This window comes from Microcebus murinus, chromosome 6, assembly GCF_040939455.1.
Source record: "Microcebus murinus isolate Inina chromosome 6, M.murinus_Inina_mat1.0, whole genome shotgun sequence".
Taxonomy (NCBI): domain Eukaryota; kingdom Metazoa; phylum Chordata; class Mammalia; order Primates; family Cheirogaleidae; genus Microcebus; species Microcebus murinus.
The window spans coordinates 49,928,517-49,940,810 of NC_134109.1; the positions used below are offsets into that span (position 1 = coordinate 49,928,517).

Below are 12,294 nucleotides of genomic sequence, written 5' to 3' on the forward strand. Positions count from 1 at the left end.
GCTAATTTTGTGTTGTCTTTTTTCACTGTAATATATTATAGTCGTGAATATGACTATATAGATGTTTCTTGACTTACAACGGGGTTACATCCCTATAAACAAGTTGATAAGATACATTTAATACACCTAACCTACTCAACATTATTAACTGAGCAAACATGCTCAGAGCACTTACATTACCCTACAGTTGGGCAAAATTATCTAAAAGAAAGCCTGTTTTATAACAGAGTATTAAATATCTCGTGTAATTTATTGACAAGATCAAAATTTAAAACTTGAAGTACGTTTTCTACTCAATGTGTATCGCTTTTACACCAACATAAAGTCAACAAATCAAAGTGAAAAAACACAAGTCAGGACCATTATAAGCCGGGACCACCTGTGTAATGAGTCCCACAAATCCTCTGTGGATCATCAAGCCTAGGTGTGGTCTTGGGAATCCTTGACAGACATGAAAGTCGAGTAAACGACAATGTTACTACTTCTCAAGTTATAAAACATATTTTAAAGTCTATCACAGGTATAGTATGTTTCTTTGGGGGAACTGATTTAATAATATGATTTTGGGTCTTTGTTGTCACTCTCCTTTTATCCAAGTGGACTGCAAGCTTTTGGTCTGAATGACTGGAAGGATGATGGTGTCAGTAATTGAGAGGAGAAAGACTGGACATGTTATGTTGGAGGAGGAGAGCAGGCAGTCGGTGGCTACAAGTCTGGGATTCAGGGGATAGGCCTGAACTACAGATACCAATTTAGGAGTCATCATAATGGAATGGTATTTAAAGTACTCCATGGGATGACTCCATGGGAAGTGAGCAAAGATAGAAAAGGACCAAACTTTAAAGTACTCAGCCGTTCAGAGGTCAGGAAGATGAGTAGGAACAACTAAAGGAGATCAAGAAGGAATGGCTAGTTGAGAAATAGCTTAACAAATTTCCTTCCATTTGCCTTATGGGAAACTTGGAGAGTATTTTTACAATTTTCCAGAGCTTACATGAAATTCATTCCTTACCAATTTGGGTTATGATAAAAAATGAAAATATTTAAATTTTAGTCATATTTAAATATATTGAGCACATTTATATTTTTATGCCAGTTAGTTGTATTGCACTGCTGATTCATTTACTAGTGTATGTCTATTCTAAAACTTGAGTGGTTTTATGATGAACTAATTCATAGCTCATATCTTTTGCCCTTTTGTTTTTATTTTTATATTATTTTTTCTTCACTATCACCAGTTCTGTTGAAAGAATTTATCTTTATATATTCGCTTTTTCACATTTATCCAACTTTCTTTTAGTCCTGTTTAATCCTAATTGCTAATTCAGTAACTTAAAATACGACACCAGAAAGTTATCATTTGATATTTTCCTCTAATTTCAACCACCCCTGTTCAGAGTATAATTCTATGCTTATAAAGAAGAATGTGCAAAAACATTTAGATGAATTCATATAAATTCATCAAAATTGTAGAATTGAAATAAAAATCCTGCTGTGTATGTTCTAAAATGAAAGTAGATGAGTAGATTCAACTTCCATTTAAAGAAGTATGTATTAAAAAAATCAACATCTCAATTAACTGAAACTCATTATATTGTGAGTGTCTTGTAGAGTGGGATTTTATCTAATTCATATTGGTATTGTAAACAGAATTATAAGGCCAGGAATCCATTCAAGCAACAATGATTTTGTTAATGGCTACTATGTCCAGACTGGATTCTTTGGGCTGGAGGTACCAAGAGCAAGAACAGTCCTTGCTGTAAGGAGCTTAGAGTTTATTAAAAGCAAAACAAATCAAGCCATAGGTTTAGTGCTTTAGGAATAGCATTTGAGGTGATTATGAAGGAGATGTCCTTAGGAGATACTGACCATGGAACAAGAGAGCAGGAGAGGAAAGGGAGGAAGCTGGGCGAGGAGGTTAGCTTCAGCCTGATACTGCAACAGAACTCTGGAGTGTAAATTATGCTACAGAATCTGTCCCAACCGGAGGCAGGAGAGCAGGGCTTTTATATGTCATGCTAATCATTCATTGGCCTTCACTCACTAATCATACTCAGAGTCACTGAGGTAGGGAGTAAACTCCTGAGATTTCCAAGGATTTACCTCTGAGAACAAAGTGACTCTGTATCCCCAGGACCTTCTTCCATGAGAAACAAGGAATTCTAGTGACATATAAAAAGGGTAAAGAAATCTATGCAAATCTAGCAGAACACCAATTATTTGCTACGACATATAAACAGCTCATTTCTATAGCATGTGATAAGTACTCACAGACAGAATTTCAGGTGCCATGGCAACAGGAAATAATAGATCTTTATGGGAGAGGAAAGACTTTCTAATAAAGTGATTCCTAGAGGATCCAAGGACTTTAACTAGATAGTAAATGAAGGAAACAAGGAGAACTCTCCGTTCGGAAAGGAACCCAGTGTACAATAGCACAGTGTCGTGGTCATGAAAGAACTGGGGCTGTAAAATGGGGAGAAAAAAATTTCTGCTTTTAAGTGTCTATTGAGATTAAAGTCAGAGGATGGACTGTCAAAGCATTTTGTAATCTTTTAAGAAAGTAAGATCCTGTTAATAGCTGTTTGGGGCTCAAGAGAAATGTCTCAGTTGTACTACAAAATCAAACCTCTTCCTGATGCAATCTGCATTAACCCCCAGCATTTCATATGTATAAACACTGGCACCAAGATGTACCCTCTTTTTTCATCTCTGATTTGAAATAATTCTAGGAGGCCTTGCCGTAGTGTAGCATATGCATACAGGAAGTCTGACACTGTTTAAGATAAACACTAAATTTATCTGGTTTATCCCATGTTTATTCACACAAGAAGTGAATAAATTCCTCATAGGTTAAATACAAAGAAACCCACAGTCAAAAATAAAAGATCAGAAAATCTAGTGTTGTCTGCCTTAAGGCCTATCTAGTGTACAGAAATACCATGTCCTCAACCCGCTATTTTCCTTCTGTTTCTAATTCATCTTTCATGATGATTCCTTCTCCTTTACCGTCCTATTTTCTGGCTGGTGAGGAGACCTACCCTGTGACCCCCTTGTTCTTCAGACTTCTCCTTTTTGTTAGTCATTGCTGCCGTGAGCTTCTTATCTGCATGTATCAAATAGTGACTTTAACTTTCAGAAATGTTTTTAAATTGTATATTATAACATTATTAATAGTAGTGTTAATAGTAATATTAGTAATTGTGATACCTAATATTCTGGGCATAGTAGAAAAACATAGTGTTTTATGCATACAGTATAGAAATTTTCAGGTTAAAATTGTGTTGCTTTGTTAGAAAATTGTTCTTTTTATAAAATCAGATTTAGAAGCAAGCGTGACATGTTGCTATAATTTATTGTAGACTGATACAATTTATTAAAAACTGAACTTGTATGATCTAGAGTCCTATGCCATTCAGAATTCTATTTATAGTATTAAGTGATTCAAAAAGAACGTATTTCCTCTGTAATTCTCCCTGTTATCAGTGCAGGAAAAGAGTATAACCCTTATTTTCAAAACTCTAATGAACTCTCTCTGCTCATAATCACCTCCCATAGATATTCCTTAATACTCTTTCAGGTTGATACTCTGCAACTGACTTTTTAGGTTTAGCTCCCAAAGACTTTGGTGATAGATCATCCTGATGATTACAGGAGATCAGATGATGTTTATCTTATTTTTTCTCAGGCCTTCTTTTACAGATGAAGGGTCTTCCTGCAGAGTACAAATAATGCTGGGACAAAGCTCAGATTGTTCTGAGTATGTTTGGCTTAACTCTTTGGCAACTGATAGAAAGTAGCTTCATTTTACAAATCCTCATTCACTGGTTAATTAAAGGATGGAATGTAGAAGTCTCAGCACTGTCAAAGTCTAAGTCCTTTTTGAGTTTGTAGCATCTATGCAGTATACTTTTCAGAATCAACCAAGTCTATTTTTGATCAATGCTTCAGGTTTTTAATATTTTCCAAAGATTATCTCAGTCAACAGTGACTTTATTTAAGGCTATATAAAAGCAATGATGTTTCAGAAGTATCATTATGTCAAAAAACAAAATAGAAAACTGTCTATTGGTAATTAGATAACTCTAAGCTAAGTGTTATGTTCTGTAGCCTAAGAGGATCTCCATGTTGTTTCTACAGATTAGGAAGAGAGTTCCAAAGAAAAAAGTATTTCCTAAATTCTATCTATCTTTTTGTTGTATGTTATTTCTGTAGAGATGACTGTCTCATGTTATATTTTTATGAGGATTTAAACACAAAGAATATCTAATAATATAGCATATCTGAAATGGGATATATTGTGTTCCCGTTGTGGAACTAATAGTAGTAGCCCCAAATATCCATTCTATTCTTTTTCCAGAGTTAAGAAACTATCAAATTTTAGCAAAGGGTTATGAGGGAGGTACTTTTTAGTTTCCCAGCCGTTTTTGTATTAATAGCTAAGCATGGAGATGTAACTATGTCATGCAAGCAGAGTGTCATGAGGTGGCTTCCTAGCACCTTCTGTAAAAGACACTTCTTGTCTCTTCCTCTTTCTTTAACTCAAGGAGAAGTTTAAGGTACAGCCCAGTAGTCTACATTACATTAAAATAAATTCAGATGAGATTATTTATTTATTTATTCATTCATTCATTGCTTAATATAGAGGGTACTTAAGGGTTATATTTTCCTCTGTGTACTCTTTTCACTGTATTCACAGATTTTTATGTGAAATGGTTTTCTGTTCATTGGCTTCTGGATAGTAACAAATTTTCCTTTTAATTTTCTCTTTGAACAATGACTGGATTTCCATGTATTAGTCATCCTTTGATAATTTATTTATGATTGTATTGAACTAAGCCTAGATAACATGGCTTGTACTATCTCTATTTTTAATTAATTAAGGCCTTCTTTGCTGTCAACTACATGATCAATATTTGTAAATATTTAGGTTATTAAGTATGAAATGTCTGAGTTTTTTAAGCACTAAATTTGACAGCTGATATCTCTGACATTTCACTTTGACACTTTTTGTTTTGTTTTGATTGTGAAGGTACATCCTTAGTATTTCCAATGCATGATTTAGCTTGTGATTACCTTTCACATTTTTAGAGCAATTTCTGAGGAACCATGGATAAATAAAAAATTCAAAATATTCTTGAATATGAGTTCCATCCTGGAACCAATGCAGTGCGGACAGCTCGAAATATTGATGAAGTATTTGGAAAGTATGTGGCTAATGAGCACACTGTATATCATTGGTTTGAGTAGTTCCATTCCGGTGATTTTGATCTCAAAAAGGAGCCATATGGGCAGCATGAGATCAAAGTAGATAATGATGAACTGAAAGCTGTAGTGCAAGTGAATCCAACTGAACCTATGTGTGAATTAGCAGCAAGGTTTTACATTACTATTCCAACAGTATTGGGCCATTTGAAACAAATCAGCAAGCAAGGTAAAGAAGCTGGATGGATGGGTAACACATGAATTAAATGAGCATCAGAAGTGAAATTGTCTCAAATCTTACCTTTCTTTGCTATCACAACATAAAGGCGAACCATTTATATTAACACATTGTACATTAACACAATTGTTACATGTGATGAAAAATGGATTCCTTTTGACAATCACAAGCATTAGACACAATGGTTGGATAAGATGAAGTGCCGAAACACAGTCCAAAGCCAAATATTCATAAAAAAAAGCTAATGGCATCTGTTTGGTGGTCAAGCGCTGATATTTTCCACTATTTTCCAGCTTCATGAAACCTGGTCAATCTATTACAGTGGATGTCTACTGCAACCAACTGGATGAAATGATGAAGGTGCTTGTGATTAAGCAGTAGAGATTGGTCAACAGAGAAAGACCAATCTTGCAAGACAATGCTTGACCACATGTTGCACACACAATGCTGCTCAAACTGTGTCATCCACCATATTCACCAGACATCGCACCAACTGACTATCACTTCTTCTAGGCTTTGGAGCACGTCTTGCAAGGAGAAATACTCAATTCTCAACAAGCTGTGGAAAACACCTTTCATGATCTGATAGCCACTGGCTCTTTAGGCTTCTTTGCTGCTGGCATAAACTGTTTAAGATGGCAAAACTGTGCCGTAGTCTAGGTGCATAGTTTGATTAACTGTACTGCTTCTTGTTTGAAATGTAATAAACTACTCTTCTGATTTGAATTCAGACATTTCATATTTTAATGACTTAATGGACATAAGAATGAAATCCATAGTTCTATGAATAAATTTTGTATATACTTTTTTTGAGATATAAAGATGCTAATTTTATTTTATTTTATTTTCAGCATATTATGGGGGCACAAATTTTAAGGTTTCAAATAATGCCCTTACCCTCCTCCCCCCACAAGTCTGAGCTTCAAGTGTGACCATCCCCCAGACGGTGCACATCTCACTCATTATGTATATACCCGCCTCCCTCTCCCCTCCCACGTGCCCAATACCCTATTACTATAGTACCTATGTGTCCACTTAGGTGCTGCTCAGTTAATACCAGTTTGCTGGTGAGTATATGTGGTGCTTGTTTTTCCATTCTTGGGATACTTTACTTAGTAGTATGGGTTCCAGTTCTATCCAGGAAAATACAAGATGTGCTATATCACCATTGTTTCTTAGAGCTGAATAGTACTCCATGGTATACATATACCACATTTTATTAATCCACTCATGAATTGATGGGCACTTGAGTTGTTTCTACAGCTTTGTAATTGTGAATTGTGCTGCTATAAGCATTCGAGTGCAGATGTCTTTTTTGTAGACTGTCATTTGATCTTTTGGGTAGATGCCCAGTAATAGGATTGCTAGAACAAATGGTAGATCTACTTGTATTGCTTTAAGGTATCTCCATATTGCTTCCAATAGAAGTTGGACTAGTTTGCAGTCCCACCAGCAGTGTAGAAGTGTTCCTATCTCTCCACATCCACACCAACATCTATTGTTTTGGGACTTTTTGATAAAGGCCATTCTTACTGGAAATACGTGATATCTCATTGTAGTTTTTTAACCATACCTATTGTTTATATTTTTTCAGTTTCTCCCTATCTTCTCAACTTAATATAAAAAAAAATGTTTTATCTATTAATAGATCTGCCTAATTATCAGAGAAGAGTATTGGAGTTTCATATTGCAACTGCATATTTCTCAGATTCTTCCCTTCCTAGTTATGTTTGCTTTAGTGGCTCTCTACTTTACTGAATACCAATTAACAACAATATATTTTTGCTTTTGACTTTTAACATTACATATAGTAATGACTTTCTTTTCCTGTTAGTGTTTTTAGCTACAAGTTTCTTATTAATTTAATTTCATTGTTTATAAATATTGTCATTCCTGATTGATTTAAGTTTACATATTCCTATTATGACTTCATCCATGCCTTCTTTTTCAGTCTTGGTTTCCAATCATTTATTGTTACCTTGTTTTTGGTGGTTTTTTTTTAGAGTGTGTGTGTGTGTGTGTGTGTGTGTGTGTGTGTGTATGGAAAACTGCATATAGGCTTGTTTTAACTTTTAAACTCAATCTAATTGGCTCTTCTAATGGGAGAATTAAATCTATTCACATCTAGTCTATGGCTGATATAACTGTTCCATCTTACTCTATAGTGACTTATTGCAAAGCATGGTGATATAATTAATAATAACACATTGTATATTTTATAATTGCTTAAAAGAGTATATTTTAAATATTGTCACCACAAAAATTAATGAGTATGTGAGGCGATGGATTTAATTAGATTGATTTAATCATTCCACAATGTAAACATAGATAAAAACATCACATTGTACCCTAAAAATATATACAAATTTCATTATCAATTAAAAATAAAATTTAAATAAATAGGTCCATTTAAAATTATATTGTTCTCTTTCTCCTTTGTCCTATTTTTGCTTATTTTATCAAGTTTCTGTTCTTTTCATCTTTCATCTTTATCTCACTTTTTCTTCCATGCATGTAACTGCATTTTCCTATTCTTTTAATTGACATTTATGCTTCTATTATTATTTGTAAGCAAGATACCTACCATTTCTCCCACAGATGTACACTCTTAACCCTTCTAACTCTCCTAAAATTTAATATTCTAGAATGACTTAGTATTAAAATTTAATTAAAATTTAAATTTAATATTCTAGAATGACTTATTCTAGAATGACTTTCTCTCCTCTCCTTTTGCTCCATCCCCACAAGATCTTAAAAGTTTTACCTCTTATTTTTGTACCCATTCCTCCCCAAACTCCTAGGTTTTGCTCAGTTATTACAAATCCCCTTATTCTGTGTCCTTTTGGTTTTAAGAAACCTTATTTAGTACTTAAATTGTATATTATCCAGGCACATTCTACTTATCCATTAAATGTACATGTACTAACCACTCCCCACCATGTGTCTTTCTGTATGTTCTCCAATCTGAAGGCCTCAGGCACAGTTCATTTGTTGGGTGTCTAGAATATTGTTTCAAGTATTTTTGTCAAGTGGGGTTATTTGAACCTGAGATTACTGAATGTTTGCATAGCAATGAATATTTTTCTTTCACACTAAGGTGAATAAGATCTTGAATGAGTATCAAATATTGGGCGATATCCCCTCTCCCATCTTTTTCAGTAAAGGAGGATGCCATGCTACTATTTTTGAGCTTTCATCATTGGAGATTAGAATCCTAAAGACAAGCTGACCTCCCATACCACTCCAGTCATATCAGTTAGAATTAGGTTTGGCTGTTAGTCACAGAAAACCCAGAAAAAGAAGTGAACAAGATAGAATTTATTAGTCCTAATGTAGAATACCAGGGCTATAAATTTTTCAGGTCAGGTAACCTATAACTCTGTGGTATTAGGTATTCAGATTTCTTCTGTTTTACTGCTTCTTTGTGCTTGACTTTCATTCCAAATCAGCTCATGGTTCAAGATGGAAGCCAGTAGAAATATGCAGCAATATGCAAAATGTGGACTGCTGCTTCCCTAGTAAGGACATTTCTGCATGAAACATACTGGCCAGCTTGTAGCTGACCTGATGGCTGGGAAATGTCTTTATTCTGGGCAACCATGTAGTGATTAATAATTTGGGGTCCAAGAAGGGAAGAGTTAACATTGGGATGAGCAGGCTCTGACACTTTATAATAGTTTGTTCCTTTTGCCTAGAAGTCTATATTTTTTCTTCTTAGACATTTATGGAGGTTTCTTATCAATTAGGTGTATAGCTTGGAAAGCCCTCCCAATGAAATGTATGTCTTTAATCACTCAGGAATATTTATTTTCAATATTTATTTTCAAAAAGTAAGAGGAAAAAGGGAACATTTTTCCTATGTGAATATTTGCATTCCTCTCTACTTAATCTATTATTTAAGTTCCCTATTTCCTATGTTTTATTAGAGAACTATATTTCATTTTTTGACTTTATAATAAATGATATTTGTTCATGATAAAATTAATTAAGCATAAATAAGAATTTAAAATAAAAATTAAAAAATAAAACATTTTCAATATCCTCTTCTTACTCCCAGTCCCATTTATAGAGTTAAGTTTCATATGTTTCCTTGTGAAATTTTAGCAAACATATCAATAATATATCCACACGCATATCCACACATATACTCTTTTTTATACAAATGAGAATATTCACTTCTATTTCTTGCTTTTTGTCTTTTTTAACTTAATAATACATTTTGTATTTTAATTTTTTAATGACTTAATTCAATTCAATTTTAGAGTCAATTTATAACCACTTCCCTATTATTTGATATTTATGTTTTCAATGTTATACTATTACAAATGCAGTAGATTCATTTTTCTGCATTCCTCTGCAAGTATGTTAGTAAGAGAAATTTTAACCAGATAGTTGCTAAATCACAGTGTGAGTATGCTCCCTTTTTTGACATAATTTATAAAATTATTTTTTTTCTTTCTATAGGCATGTTAGTAATAAATTTGTAAACTGCTTGAATCCAGGAATCACCCATTTACTTCTTTGTGTATTTCATGTAGTTAGAAGATATTCAGTAAATATTTGGTATTTTGTTTTGTTATTTCCTAATTTTTATTAATCTCTATATATCATTTTCATTTAATTTCCAATTAAGGGCAAACATTATCATATTTATACTGATTTCTCAATGATATGGAGAACTTTTTAAAGATACTTTTAATGCCATTAGATTATAAATTTTAATTAACATTGTATAAAAATAGACATAGACAAAAGTGATATTATAGGACTTAAATTTTGAAGAATCAGTCTTAATTTCATTTTTCATGTCTCGTCATATGTATCTGACCAGAGAATGTCTATTGGCCATTTCTGAACTTTAAAATAAAGTCAAACAAAAATATATAGCAGGAACAAGGAGAAAAATAAAATCAAATCCTTTTTACTTTCCATTTTGTATCACTCTACACTATCAGCATGTAGCTTTTGTTCAGGTTTTATAAACTAAAATACACAAAATTTGAGTTGAATGCCAGTCATTATTGCTAGCAAAATGAAGTCTGATGTACACAGCTGTGTTTAAAAGAATGATATTGTTTATAATGAAATGTTTTAGATATTAGAGTGTTTTGGTAGTTTAGTAGAAATGTTCTCCTTGAAAAAGTTTACACTTTTTTTCAGAATAATTATTGATGTAAAGTGAATTCTAATTATCAAAACAGATAAATCATTTGTGGGCTTATTAAAGCAAAGCTATTAAAGAAAAAAAGAACCCTCTTTTAACAACCAGGTGTTAAAATTATACATAATCTCAATAAGCCATTATGGTAATATGTCTAAACTATCCAAATCAAATAGGAAATTTAAGTAAATAATGAAATATGTCCAAAAATAAAATGAGAGCCTACCTGGACTAAATAAGGAAAAAATATATCACAACATTTAGAAAATATGAAAAAAAAATTAAGTTCTCAGCAAAAGGGGAAACTAATTCATCTTTCAATGCACTACTGATATTTAACTCCCTTTATATTATAATTTTTATTGCTCTCCACATTGAGTAGTCTATTGATGAAATCTATGCAACTGCATTCAAATTACATACACTATGCAATGATGAAGTTACATTTAAAATTTTATTTAATTATGTCTATAAATTTTTAATAATTTTCAATAATTTGACAGGAGAGGCAATATAGCAGCTCTCTCTGAAAGCAAACTCTTCAAATGAGTAATTGCTATTTGATTTTTCTGTGGGAAAACCAACCTAAAGTAACAATCTTTGTTGATGCTTGCTCAGATCAGGTGGACCAAAACAGCAGGAAGTGCCTCTGACAGATTCCAAGACTCAAGTGTCTTCAATGAGACTTTGAGGATTACAAATATTCAGCGACACCAAGGAGGCCGGTATTACTGTAAAGCAGAGAATGGCTTGGGGTCCCCAGCGATAAAGTCAATCAGAGTGGATGTGTACTGTAAGTAAATTTCCCAGAAAATTTTGATTAAGCCTAGTATGAGTTTCTTTTGTCCTACAACTATAGTTTTCTCAAAAACCATAAATAGAGTTCTGTTTAGTTCAGAATGAAAAATGTATAAGATAATATCTCCTTTAATACATTCTTGAAAAAAGAAATCTTTAATAACAATGCCATAATTTGTATGATATAATAATACATGTTCATCATAGGAAATTTAGGAAATTTAGAAATATTAAAAAGAAGACAATAAATATTCCTGGTACTCCCACCAATAACTGCTAGTGTTTTAATGTATTTACTTTTTATCTTTATATATAAATATATACATGCATTTCTATATTTTTATGAAAAAGAGTCATGCTATATATACTTTTAACTTGTGTTTGTTAATTTTACCTGTGTGTGAATACAGCTATACTTATTTTTTAATATGCATTATGTGAGCAGAGAAATCTGAATTAGTTTGTGAATGGTGAAAAATCTCTGTGTATAGTCTGTTTTTGGATCCAACCCTATTGAAAGTAATCAACACCAACCCTGAGCAGTGCTATGCCACCTAAAAAGTGTTTGTTGATTTGTTTTCATTTTTAGTTTCATTTTCGTACTTTTTGCTCTTGGCAAATATATTAAAATCTTGGTCTCCTTACTTTCTTGCCCACCAAAACAAAGCAATGGCTTACAATTACTTTGGACTTTTTCACAGATTTATCACTCTATTAGGTTTTTGCAAGAACTTACATTTTATTTTTTAAGTCTCTAATATTGGAATATAAGATATTATATCTTTTTCTCTCTTTAAAGTAATTCAGACCTAAGTAACAAGTGAAGAGTTTCTGTTTTTCTGCCTAACTTCCTTTCTTTCCCTATTTCCTTTCTTTTAGTGTAGGGCAGGTG

The 12,294-nt window shown here is 32.8% G+C and overlaps 1 protein-coding gene across 2 annotated transcripts in view; it reads left to right on the plus strand.

The window, feature by feature from the left end:
* MDGA2 (MAM domain containing glycosylphosphatidylinositol anchor 2) overlaps nucleotides 1-12,294 on the plus strand; it is a 777,981-nt gene that overhangs the window by 392,656 nt on the left and 373,031 nt on the right. Inside the window, exon 3 of one of the 2 annotated variants that reach the window (XM_076004050.1) lies at nucleotides 11,223-11,397. In XM_076004050.1, the coding sequence (XP_075860165.1) occupies nucleotides 11,223-11,397 (175 nt within the window). The remainder of the gene's footprint in view (nucleotides 1-11,222; nucleotides 11,398-12,294) is intronic. The other variant, XM_012746557.2, reaches the window with a different exon arrangement.